The sequence below is a fragment of the Macrotis lagotis genome, chromosome 1, assembly GCF_037893015.1.
Source record: "Macrotis lagotis isolate mMagLag1 chromosome 1, bilby.v1.9.chrom.fasta, whole genome shotgun sequence".
Classification (NCBI taxonomy): Eukaryota; Metazoa; Chordata; class Mammalia; order Peramelemorphia; family Peramelidae; genus Macrotis; species Macrotis lagotis.
This window is the reverse complement of record NC_133658.1, coordinates 867,379,942-867,393,455: the sequence shown is the minus strand read 5'-3', so window position 1 is coordinate 867,393,455 and position 13,514 is coordinate 867,379,942. Positions and strand designations below refer to the sequence as shown.

Genomic DNA, 13,514 nt, shown 5'->3' with positions numbered 1-13,514 from the left:
AGGAGGATCAAACTCGTGTGAATGAAGGCCCTCCACTGGTTATCATGAAGAGGCGGTCTGGATTTATGATTTCAATGGTGGGGGAAAATCTGTTCCTTTAATGCAAATCATCTGCTATTTATAATCATAGATCATGCCTGGTGACTGGTTTTGAAAGATTAATTGACTTATCCAGGGTCAAGCAACTAGTCTGTGTCAGAGGAAGGACATGAACTATGTCTAAAACTAGCTACCCATCTATCACATCATACTGCTTTATAACTATTATTTAATAATAATGATAATGATAGGAGGTACACCAGTTGGATTGAAAGCTGACTTACTTCAAAGACCAATCAATGCCCAAATCTCTCATTTTTACAGATCAGTAAACTAAAACTCAGAGAACAAAGTGCCTTGGTTAGTAATACCTACACAGCCCTTCGACCAGGGTTGGTGTGAGCAAAGTGCTTTGTCAATCTTAAAAGGTTATAGAAATGAATGGTGTTATTTTTGACTTTCTCTTAACTAAAAACATGTTGGATTGTGTTGGAAAGCATGATGTTTTAGCTAGAAGGGACCTCAGAGGTCACCTTGCTGAAGAGGATCCTGAGGCTTATCCAAGATCACACATTAAATTAGTGACAGGGTCAGAACAATGATCCAGATCTCCTGATTTCTGATCTAGGATTTTTTTTTATTTGATTTTTACAAGGCAGTGGGGTTAAGTGACTTGTCCAAGGTCACACAGCTAGGTAATTATTAAGTGTCTGAGGTCATATTTGAACTCAGGTCCTGACTCCAGGGCCGGTGCTCTACCCACTTCACTACCCAGCTACCCTGGTCCAAGACTTTTCCCATAATTCTATGCTGTTTTTAATGGCAATCCTTTTAAAAACCTGGGCCTCTGGGTCCCTAGGGCCTACTTTGAAGTCAGGTGCAAAATCTAAAATGCCTCAGCCTTGGGAAGACCACTCATCTCATCACCTCCCCATTCTCCCCCCAGGTGTTCATTGGAGTCAACTGCCTGAGCACAGACTTCTCCACCCAGAAGGGGGTAAAGGGCGTCCCACTAAATCTCCAGATAGACACCTATGATTGTGGTACAGGGACAGACCGCCTGGTGCATCGGGCTGTCTGCCAGATCAAGATATTCTGTGATAAGGTAATGGGCGCTCAGAATGGTCTGGGCACAGACACCTCCCCCCACCTCCCTGTGATTCCCCTTATTGCTGGGCAAATTGGAATGTTCCCTCTCAGACTCCCCAGTCCCTGTCTTCCCCCAGGGAGTACAACTTAGGCTGAGGCAGGCTAAGAAATAATAATCTAGATTGATAATAATATAGAAAATAAGCACCTGGAACCTAGGTCTTCTGACTTCCTATCTATACATCTTTCTACTACACTATGTTACTTCTATGTGGATGTGGATGTGCACATATGTCTTATCTCCCCATTTAAAGGCAATCTCTTTGACCAAGTCTTAACCTTGTCTCTTTTCTACAGCCTTTATCATAGTCTGCTCTGACAAAAGGTTCTCCATAAGACCTTGCCGACCTGCTGTTCCCAAGGCTTTGTCCCCTTCTAACCCTTCAGCATCCCTACCAGCTTCTTGTCCTAGGGGACGTGCTCTTTGCCCCACTAGCCATTCTGCCCTGAAAGTTGAGCCAAAGGTGGGGCAGCTGGAGATTTCAGTAGAAGTCCCTACTGTGGCTCCAACAAGAATCCTATCATCAGGGTTGGGTTGGGTTGAGCTGTCATCATTTCCTGGTCTTGCTTTGAAAGGAAAACATGACATGGTGGTTTACACATATTGTAAGATGCAAAATAGCAGTTATGAAAGCAAACAGCCCTTTGCCTAAGGTAATTTGGTGACTCCGATTTCCCCACACAGGGTGCAGAAAGGAAAATGCGGGATGATGAGCGCAAACAGTTTCGGAGGAAAGCCAAGTGCCCAGACTCTAGCAGTAATGGTCAGTATGATTGTTGCCTGAGGGAAAGAACAGCTGGTGCCTCCTCCCCATGTACAACCGGTGCTGGGAGTTCACAGATGGCCTTTGGGGGGACAGGGCAGGGCAGGTATCAGAGTTGAGAGCCTAGATGGGAACAGGGGCTTCTTGTCTTCTCTTACTGAAAGCCTCCATGTCCCCAGGAGAATCTCCCAGGGTGGAGAGTATAGAAACATGGAACCATAAAATATTAAAAAAAAAAACACCCTGAAAGGGACCTTATAACATAGCAGATTAGCAGGTGAATTTGAAAAATATTGGACAGCTAGGTGCACAGTGTACAGAGCTCTGGTTGTGAGGTCAGAAATACCCGAGTTCAAATCTAGTCTCAGATACCTACTATCTGACTGATCCTGGGCAAATCATTTGACATTAGTCAGACCTGAAAGGTAATTTAGAACACAGAAAGTCAGAAATGGAAAGGTCTTAGAACATAGAATATTAGTTCTAGAACCTAGAATCTCATTTGACAAAAAAAAAAAAATTGAGGTCCAGAAAAGAGAAATAATTTATCCAGGGTTACACAATGGACTAATTCATACAGGAGCTGGAATTAGAAGTGAGTTGAGCCCTTGTCTGGTTCAGGACTCTCTACCAGTCTCTGCTGGCTATTGGAGCCAACTTCTCAGTCTTGAATTGATTCCTCCTCAACAGGCCTCAAGGGCTGCCTACTCTCCAGTTTCCGAGGCAATGAGACCACCTACCTTCGGCCAGAGTCTGACCTGGAAAGCCAACCTGTTCTCTTCATCCCCAACATCCACTTCTCCAACTTGCAAAGGAATGGCGTGGTAAGGGTCAGAAAGTGAATCCAAGCAACTCAGAGCCTGAGACCTAGATCCAGAAAGACACATTTCTGAGTTCAATCCAGCCTTAGACACATCCTAATTGTGTAACCCTGGGCAAGTCACTTAACCTTGTTTACCTCAGTTTCCTCATCTGTAAAAGGAGCTGGAGAAGGAAATGGCAAATCACTCTAGTATCTTGCCAAAAAAAAAAACCCCAGTTGGGGTCACAAAGAGTCCCACATGACTGAAAAAATGATTTAAAAACAAATGGGAATAATAATGTAATAATGCAAACACCTAGGTAAAGTGCTTTGCAGCCTTTAGAGTTATTATGATTATGATTATTGGCCTATTCCCTTTCTTTCTGTATTATATTCCCTACATGCAGGTGCCTAAATATGCTAGTAATGAAGGCAGTCCCTAGGGCTAGTCCTCCCTTTGAGGACAGAAACAAGATCTAAATTAAAAGACAAGCCTAAGGAAATTAGAAGCTCCTGGTGATCAGGAATAAATATTTCTCCAGAAAGCTCATATCTAAGTATGGAGAAATCAGGATAGAGAGGCTTCCATGGAATGAGGAGACGTGCTATATGGGATGTCGGTGGAATGACACAATCAATCTCCCTGAGGCCGTAGTGGCAGCGTGTGGTGACATGTTGGCAAGGTCCCAGGAAGCCTCCTGACTCAGCCCTATCAGGGAGGTTATGGGTTCAGACAGCTCCATATGTAACTTACAACATATGTTTATGAAATGTCTAGCCAAGTTTAAGATGTAGGTTCAAGGAATGGTCTATTCAGAGCAAACTGAAGTTATCAGACCTTGCAGGGTCTCAAAATTACCGCTGTACTGTCATATGCTCACAAGCATAGAATGATGGGTTGAGGGAAAGGCAAAGTTAGAGTTTGGGGGAAAGATCTGAGGGTTTTTCTGGATCATAGAGTCAATGTGAGTCAACAATAGAGAAAACATCAGCTACATTATAATGAATAATACTAACAAACTCATTAATAGCTAGATTTTCTATAGTGCTCTAAAGTTTGCAAAATAGTGTACATACTTTATCTCATTTATCACATCAGCCTCTGAAGCAGATTGTTTTCTATCCTCATTTTATAGATGAGGAAACTGAGGTTGAGAAATTATGATTCGTCCATTGTCACAAAGTCAATAAATGTCTGAGACTGAGTTTGAATGCGAGTCTTCCTGACTCCAAGTCCAGACTGCTTCAGAAAAAATGTCCAGAATAAAGATGTCTGCTGTCCTCTGTTGTAATCAGATCAGATTCCTCATCCAACTATATATATATTGACCAACAAGCATATTCAGAGGAGAATGTCCAGGAACTGGGATTGGTTAGCCTGGCAGAGAAAAGATTTGGATGGGCTGAGGGTATGGATGATAGCAATCTATGAGCATCTAAAGTCTCATTGCAGGACAGAAGTAGGAGTCATGGGGAAGAGTTTCAGAGAGACAAGTGTAGGCTTTAGGTAGAGAAACACTAGTGATATCCCAAAGTGAGAGAGATTACCTTGGGAGTAGGTGATTTCCTCCTCACTAGAGATCTCTTGCTTGTGGGTAACGTTCTAGAGCAGCGAGTCACTAAGTCTTAGAGATCTACTGAGGTTCCAGAGCACAGAGTCATTTTTTTAGCAAGTGTCAGAGACTGGTATGACCTGAATCCAAGCCCAGTGTTCTAACTGTTCCCCAAGTAGAAATCCTTCACTGGTGTGATAAAACACATCTTTCTTTTTGCATTTTTAGGCTAGTTCTCCTACTATCCACAATGGCACAAACAGGTATGAAAAACCCAATTCTTATTATTTCTTTCCTAATCCTCCCCCATCTGCTTCCCCTTCCAGTCACTCCTCCCTAGCCTGCTCCCTCTTTTTATGCCTCCTCCTGCACTGAGTTCTCCCATATATAAGCCAGTACCTGGAGATCATTCTTCCCAAAGAAGGGACTCAGACATGGAGTGAACAGTGATACTAGTGATCCTACTATTAATAATTCCTCATGAATAAATGAAATGAAATAAATGAAAGAGCATTTATGGATCATCTACTGTGTGCTATACTGAGCCCAGTGGTGATATGGCAGTCCTGGTGCTCTCTTCTGAGGCCTTATTGTAGCATGAAGGTGATCCTAAGTTCTGGAAGGCTATGCCAGCCCCAGCAGAGCCCACACACCAGGAATGTGCTTTTGAATTTGTCATTCAGGACCCAACCTCCATAATTACATGGGAGCTCATCATTTGACACTTGGCCAACAAGAGATGGTTTTTTTTTCTTTGCCATGGGAATTCATTCATTCGAGTATTTATTAAATCCACACTATGTCCCAGACACTGTGCTAACAACATTTGAAGATGCCCCCTCCCCCAACCCTGACCTTGCTAAGGCCCAAAGGGGAAGCAATCTGTATCAGTGGAGGGGAAAGAGAAAGAATGCTGATCATTGTTATAACCATGATGGATATGTATGTATTAAACACCTACTGTGAGCAGATATAGCCCAATGTCCCTTTAAGGCTGACCATGCCTTTCCTCAAAACAGCCCCATAAGGGAGGCCTGATGACTGGAGGGTGTGGGCCTCAACCACAGAGCTGAGGACCAGATTTTCTTTTCTCATTGAAACTCCCCCAGTTTTTATTGGACTCGTTTTATGTGAAAACTCAACTAATCTCTGGCGAGACAACCTCTTGTAAAAACAAACAAAATAGCAAGTCTCAAAGATGGCCTGGCAGATGGGGAGATTGGCTGGCGGCTTTGTGAGACAACTTGGTGATGGGAAGGGAATAGGATTCCCTTCCCCATCGCTCCATTCTTTCTGAGGGCTATTATGTACAAAAAGCTGTCATTCATTTATTATCGCATTCATTTCTTCACTAGAGAAAGATTTCTTTAGTACTATGTATAAAGGTTTTTATTAAATGAATGTACATCTGAAGGACACTGTGCTAATTTAATAAGACCTCGTCTATCTGTCCTTATGGAACTTATATTAAAGAGGCAGGAAACATGCAAACATAAATATTTGCAATATACCTTATAGGATATGGACATCAGAGAATGATGTACTGAACCACTACTGAGGCCTTTTCCTTTATTGGATATTTCTTTGAGAAGTATAGAATCTCCATTGGGGTTTCTTAGTCTGGGGTCTGTGAGAAGATTTTAATATTTCATTGGCAATATTTCAAAATAATTTTTCCTTTGTAATTTTATGTATTTAAATATATTATTCCTAGAAAGGGTCCATAGGTTTCCCAAGAAGAGATAAAGGGCAAAACAAAAGTTAAGAGAATCCCCTTTTCCTTGCTTACCTCTAACCTCACATTCCAGGTCACATTCCAGGGATTTCTAATTTCCTTAGTACCCAGAACATTGGTTTTTAAATCTAAATCCAATAGCACTGTCTGGAGGGTCCCCAACTTCATGTACTACTGCAATCATCACAGACCAAGACCAGTCCTGCTCTTTGTCTGATCCACCAGAAAGCCTCCCAATGAGAAGATGGCATCTTTTCACAGTTTCTCTGGCTAGGACATTCTTTCTTTGTTGCTCTCTTGACCTGGAACCGTATGCCATTCTGTCCCCTCAGGCTGCCTCTGAAACGAACCTGTTCACCCTTCTCTGATGACTTTGACCTTCTACCTCCCAAGCAAGCCAAGGAAGATGATCTCCAGAGAGGTAAGTGACTGTTCCTCCAGCCCACCCTCACCTCCTACCCGCCCCAGACACCATCTAATAGGATCAGAGAACAGATCAGATCTGGAAAGAGATCTCTGAGTACCCTTAGTCCAGTTCCCTCATTTTACAGAGGAGAAAACTTAAATGCTTATTTGTGCAGGATTACAGAGTTTTCTGATTCCAATCCCCATGTTCTTTCCAACACACCATGTTGATCTGTGCCCCTCTCTCTAAGAAAGTCAGAATGGGACAGCTCCTGGAATCCCTCAAGGAGAGACTAAATCTGATATTAGGGATGGAACGCTTAACAAAGTTTTATGAACATGAATGTATTTGAGAAAGGGGGCACAAACAATGTTATTCCCATTTTAGAGATGAAACTGAGGCTCAGAAAGAAATAATTTGCCATAGTCACATTATTAGTAGGTAACAAACTCAATCTTAACCCAGATCTTTGATCTCCAAGACCAATATTCCTTTTGCAATATCTTTCAGTCTTCTAAGAAATGTGTCATGTCCCTAGCCATGAGGGCACTTCTATCTCCAGTGGATGAACATTCTTCAGAGTTTGGACAGACAATGAGAGTTGTGCCTACTTCTCTTCATTCTGGGCCCCTTTAAAAAGTTTAGGTGACTCAAGATTTCATGATATAGTAGGGGAAAGTATTGAATTTGCAATCAGAAGATGGATTCTAATCCTAATTTTAGTATTTATAATCTATTTGACCCTGGAAGGTTCATTATTCTCCCAGAATCTTGATCCTCTATAAAATGAAGGAGCTAGGGGGAACTAGGTAAACTAGGTCTATTCTAGCCCTAAATCCACTAATCGTATGATTGATCCCCCTCCCATCTGAGATTCTATTGACCTCATTCTTCCCTCTTATATTAACTAAAAGTTATGTCCTGCCCTTTGCAGTCTTGTTATATGTCCGGAGGGAGACAGAGGAAGTGTTTGATGCCCTCATGCTGAAGACCCCAGACCTCAAAGGGTTAAGGAATGCGGTAAGGTCTTTTCAAGTTTTCACTTTACTTGTTGGGGAGCAGGGAGGAGTGGAGAGAGCTTGGATAATTATAGAAGGAAATAAGTGTCTTCTTCCCCCAAGCCTCTCTTGGGACTTGTAGATGTTTAAATGAGGAGAACTAACTACGTTCCTCTTCTTCTATTAGTCTTCATATTTGGGGATCAAAAGACATCTTAGGGGATAAAGTATGAGAAGCAGATTTGGTCTGGAAACATCAAATATTAGAACCAGAAGGGTGATCCTAGAAGAGACAGGAGAGATCCCAGGGTCATAGATTTAGAACTGGAAGGGATATCAACCTCCTCACTTTACAGCTGAGGAAATTAAGGTAAAGAGAGGTAAGATGACTAGCTCAGGCTTACCAAGTTAGTAAGTATCTAAGGTCAGATTTGAGTTTAAATTTCCCTAATTCCAAGTCCAAGCTTATACCAAGCTTCCTCTCAAAAGAGAGTCAGTTGGAAGGGCCCTTAGAATCAGGACTAGGAAGGACCTTAGAACACAGAATATCAGAACTGGGAGGGACCTTAGAACACAGGATGTCAGGCCTAATGCAGAACAGAAGAGCTGGCAGGGACCTTAAAGACCATCTAGTTTAGTTCCAGGCACATTCTTAACCTGTTTTTTCCTTTCTTCTTATGAATATCTCTAGTGATAAATAACTGGTTACTTCCAAAAGTAGCAGTATGGTATTGTCAGGTAGGATGCTAAGTTCTCATTTCTATAGAGGAACACCAAATTTGCCTCTGTACCTCCCATCCTGGACCAGTTCCGGCTTCTGCTCTGTGAAGCCAAGGAAACTAAGCCAATTCATTTTTCACAACACAGCCCTTCAAAGATATTTGATAACAGTTACCATATCATCCAGCCCCATTCTACTGTTTCCCTTCCTCCAGGGCAGCCACTCACAAATATTATGCCACACATATTTCTCAAGTTTTGTATAAGACACAGGGCTGAATTCTAGACATGCCCATTTCCTTTGCCCAAAACTTATATGATGGCATGGCTGCCTAGAGCTCCTTGATACTGATTACTTTCACTGGATGTAAGCCACCTTGTCAGCTTCCTTACTAAAATGAATCTTCCATTCCTGAGAATGACACTAACTGGACCACCCAGGCTGGAGGCCCTCCGGCCTCACCAGCTCAGATCAGGGTCAGTGTGTCCAGGATCTCCTTATAGATAACCTGATTCCATCAATTAAAGTTTGGAGGTCACATTTGCTTCCCTCCCTCCCCTTTGGTGTCTCATATACATTATTGACTCAGGCTGAACCAGCGACCCAAAGGTTTTCATATTTTCAGCTAGAATGAAAACAAACCCCAACATCTCTCCGATCCTATCTAGGGTCCATTAAGGTGAAACTTGAAGCTTCAGATCTTCTGTGGCTATCCCTGTTCCAGGGGGATTTGGGGAACAGGGTTGTAAGAGGGACACATAAGGCATATTTCTGTGATCATTATCTTCCTGACTGCTATAACATTGGCTCCTCAGGAAAAGCACATGCCGTAAATTCTCTATAATCTGATTCTGCTTTATGATGGGCCAGTGCCTTTGTTAGTCTTGCAAACCTGTTTCTTTGTGAGCTTTAACAGAAATGAAACCAAGTGATCTTGAATAGATTGAGATGGAAGTATCCACAGGGCTCATTTACAGGGCTGGGCATGAGAAAGGACTTCCTAAACTGGGCTGCCTCAGGAACTAATGAGTTCCCTGACCCTGGAGGTGTTCAAACTGAGGTTAGATGGCCATTTATTGGGGAATATGCTATAGAGAACATTCATTCATCAGGCAAAGGATTGGATTTAATGACCTCTCAGATCATTTCAAGACAACTATGGAGAGTCACTGGCTGGCTTACCTGTCAATCAGTCAGGTACTGTGCTAAAGAATAGAAAAATAAAGAAAGATAAAAATGACCCCATTCCCTCAAGGAGTTTCCATCCTAATAAGGAAGAAACTTGTAAAATATGTAAGTACATATAAGATACATAGAATATATCTTCATTTGTTCTTCATTTTTGAAGAAGACCATGACATTAGGGAGGTGATGCTATGACAAGCCCATGAATTGGATCTTGAGTGAGGGGTGCTGTCCTAAGTCACCAGCCTCACTTTCTCTTCCAGAGCCATCTGGGTCCAATGGTCAGATACAAATCAGGAAGATTGGAGATGGCTTGGGATGTGAGACAATCAGGGATTAAGTGACTTGCCCAAGGTCACACAACTAGTAAGAGTCAAGTGCCTGAGGTTAGATTTGAACTCCTGTCCTCCTGACTCCAAGGCCAGTGCTCTATACAGTGCGCCACCTAGCTATTGACTAGATAGAAAGTAATCTTAGAGGGAAAGAGTGTAGTTAGGGAGAAGGGATGGGCCCAACCAGAAAAGGATTCTTGGAGAAGGCAACATCTATGCTGAGCATTAGGAAAGTCAGATTCTTAAAGTTGAGATTAGGGAGGGAACAATCTAGACATGGAGTTTTGTGTTCATGGAACAAGCAGTGGAGGCTAGAATAGGTCCCTGGAGACATAGTGTATATGGAAGTCTGAGGAAGGTTGAGGGGCCAAGAAGGAAAGGAAAGGGTTTTTAATGATAACCAAAGCAATTTCTATTCAGTCATAGTGTTAATAGTGAGCCTTTGCAATTTATTGAAGGGAAGGGCAAAGATAATAAGCATTTATTTTTTATAACATCCACTCTATGCCAGTCTTCGTGTTCCTTCTCCTCCTTCTCCTCCTCCTCCTCCTCCTCCTCCTCTTCTTCCTCCTCCTTTACAAATATCTCATATTTTATTGAGTAGGGGGAGTGACATGATGGAACCTTACACCTAAGAAAATTGGTTTACCAGTTCAAAGAAGGGAGAGATTTGAGCAAAAAGACTCATTAGAGGGCTAAAAACAGTAGGCCAGGTGAGAAATAGGATAGTTGCTATATAAGTGAAGAGAAGGGTACAAGAGATTGTGTCAGGTTAGAAATGACAAGATGTAGGAACTGGATGGATATGTGGGGTGATTGAGAGTGACATTGAGTTTGAAAATCTGAGTAATCAGGGAGGATGGTGGTCATGGTCACTTCAGTAATAATTGAGAAGTTCTGAAGAGGCCAAGTAAGGAGGATGAATATAATTATATTCTCATGGTCTCTCATAATGCTGAGGGAAAACTGGAGTATCCAGTGACAGAATTAAAGGCAGTTCCTCAGCTGCTCCTTAGCTACTTTATTACAAGGGGATGTCCCAGGCCAAAGTCTGAAGAAGTTTAGCTCTAGAAGCATCAGTTTTAAAACTTGGCATCTCCCTTGTTCTTGTGTAATACATAAGTATGGGTGAATAAGAACTTCCAGTTGGGCTTCAGACACCCCCAAATATTTTGCCACAGTTACTGACTTGGGCTAGTATCACATGAATATTATAGAAACATGAAAAAGTCAGGCCTATACTGGGATTAGAACAGAGAATTGCAAAGGACCAAAGTCCCTTCTAGTTCTGACATTCCATATTCTAAGTTCCTTCCCAACTCTGACATCCTATGTACTCAGATCTGATACATTTTTTCCCCTAAGATCCTTCCTAGCTCTGACATTACAGGTTCTAGGGTCCTTCCTAGTTATGACATTTAGGTTCTAAGATCCTTCCCAAAGCTCTGGGTTCTAAAGGTCCTCTCAGCTCTGATATCCCAGGGGCCCATCCAGTTCTAAATTCTGTAATCCTATGATTTTACCTCTCCAGTCCTTAGTTTCCTAATGGGCAAAATGGAAATCTTCATGGTTATCTGAAAGGAATCTTACAGACCATCTATAGAAGATTTGCCCAGGGCCATAGGCCCCACCTTCCTCCCAGGCTTATCCTGAGATTCCAGAAAGATAATGGATGTGAAAACTCTTTTGAAAGGCATAGCACACTTAACAAATGTGAGGCATTATTGTTATTTTTAGATGGTGGGGAAAGTCTTCTTCCCCCATTACCTCCTCTGAGCCCCACCTCTGACATGTTCAAATCTGACCTTGGCATCATGCAAATGAATTCCTGGCTGTTCTCTTGCAGATTTCAGAGAAGTATGGTTTTCCTGAAGAGAGCATTTACAAAGTCTATAAAAAATGCAAGCGAGGGTAAGTAAGTGCATTCAGGGAAATGCTGGCAGCCATTTGTCAACAATCTTTTCCCTTAACTAGGCTGTAAATCACAAGTGGGTCCAGCCCACTGGTGGGAGCCTAGACACAAAGTGTTTTCTTGTGGCCAAGTACTTGAAGCTGGTGTCTCTGTGAGTGTCCAACTGAGGCGAAAATTGTTGTGAGGGGGGTTGCAGAAGGCAGTGGTAAATAGCCCCTGGATCTCAAGAAAATGGGTTAAGCTCTATCTCCGCCCTCATCCAACCTAATCATCTGACAAAAAGAGAAATAAAGTCAGACGTTCCAGTTCTACCAGTCACCATACATGTGACCTTGGTAAGGTTTCTCTGGGCCTCAATTTAAAAATTGAGATGACCTTTAAGATTCTGTCTCCTAAAGGACCCTAAGTTATTAGTGTTCTCTCCTTGTGCCCCTAAATTACCATGTATAAACTTGGTTTGTTTTTATGTTCTTTGTACCTATGTTCTTATATTGTATATTCTAAGGGCAGGCATGCTATCATTTTTCATTTGATCTTTGTAACTTTCAAATATCTGCAATGGAGAGCCGTCTGTAGAGTAGGTGCCTAATAAGCACTGTGAGATTTGATGGGATTCCGCAGCCAACGTTCTTTATGTTGGAGACTCTTACCATCAATTTTCTAAGAGCTCTCCCAGTTCTGCCATTCTGTGTTCTAAGGCCCCTTCCAGCTCTGACACTGTGTATTTTAAGGATCCTCCCAGACATTCTGTCATAAAGACCCTCTCAACTCTGACATTCTCTATTCTGAGATCTCATTCAGGTTTTTTCCCCTACATTTTAAGATTGAGTCTGAGTGTATGAAGGACTGATCTTATTATCTACATATGCTGATGGTATATAGCATCTTGCCTGGCCAAGAGGAAGCGGGTACCTAAAATCGACTTTTTCTGTCCTAGGATTATTATTCCCATCCTCATTCTATCCATTCTGCATAGTTTACAGCAACTCTAGAAATCATTGTTATGAGATTCTAAGCAAGACATTCTGGAGGAAGACAATGAGAAATCATACAGGGTGATTAAAAACTTGTTTTGAGAATCTGCTTCAAGACAGATCTGCCATACCTGAAGGAATTTGAGTAGTAAAACCTCCTAAGCTTTAAGGCTGGCTGGGAGGGGTTGCTGATTTAATGCAGTGCAATCTCCCTCCCTCATTTTGCAGAGGAGCAAACTGAGGCTCAAGTTTCATAGGCAGTATGGGAAGCATAGAAGGAAATGCAACACAGGCCCTTTGATTATTGGCAAGTATTGAAAACGTATGGAGCACTGGCCTCTGAATCAGAAGACTTGGGTGCTAATCCTGCCTTTTTTTTTTTACCAGCCATGTGTGGTTGGGCAAGTCACTTACATTCTTATTAAGTCTCAATTTTATCATCTGTGAATTGATCTCCCAGTCACTGACCTACTAATGAGATTAATTAATTGATGAAGATTAAATGAGAGAGCTTGTGTGAAGTACTTTGCCAACCATAAAGTATTCTAGAAGTGTCAGTTATTATTGTTATCATTATCATCATTATCATTAGTCTTATAAAGCTCTCTATGACTCTATGACTTTCCTCCTAGGGATCCCATGAAATCAAGTCAATTGGGACAGATACACACACACACACACACATATATGCATGTGTATGTGTGTGTATATAATATATATATGTATATAATACTACTATAGTATTATACTGTAATACTAATACTATTATACTATAATACTAATAAAACATTCAATAGGCAATGAGAATTATTGGAGTTAAAAGGAATGAGACACCTTTATACAGACTATCTTCTAGTCTATACAAGGTTTCTTGTGTACTATTTGGAATGACAGAAGAGAGGTGGGCAAAGAAGGGAAGGATAGTGACAAGAGAACTGGACTTG

The 13,514-nt window shown here is 41.8% G+C and overlaps 2 protein-coding genes across 2 annotated transcripts in view; one reads left to right on the top strand and one right to left on the bottom strand.

Annotated features, from left to right (window-relative positions):
• The window catches only part of GRHL3 (grainyhead like transcription factor 3), a 47,934-nt gene that overhangs the window by 27,280 nt on the left and 7,140 nt on the right, over nt 1-13,514 (top strand). The window contains exons 9-15 of the mRNA XM_074218117.1: nt 986-1,144; nt 1,874-1,952; nt 2,643-2,776; nt 4,536-4,570; nt 6,375-6,463; nt 7,383-7,468; nt 11,531-11,595. Of these exons, the coding sequence (XP_074074218.1) occupies nt 986-1,144; nt 1,874-1,952; nt 2,643-2,776; nt 4,536-4,570; nt 6,375-6,463; nt 7,383-7,468; nt 11,531-11,595 (647 nt within the window). The remainder of the gene's footprint in view (nt 1-985; nt 1,145-1,873; nt 1,953-2,642; nt 2,777-4,535; nt 4,571-6,374; nt 6,464-7,382; nt 7,469-11,530; nt 11,596-13,514) is intronic.
• STPG1 (sperm tail PG-rich repeat containing 1) overlaps nt 2,603-13,514 on the bottom strand; it is a 126,596-nt gene continuing 115,684 nt past the window's right edge. Inside the window, exon 9 of the mRNA XM_074218119.1 lies at nt 2,603-2,819. Within this exon, the coding sequence (XP_074074220.1) occupies nt 2,806-2,819 (14 nt within the window). The 3' untranslated portion in view covers nt 2,603-2,805. The remainder of the gene's footprint in view (nt 2,820-13,514) is intronic.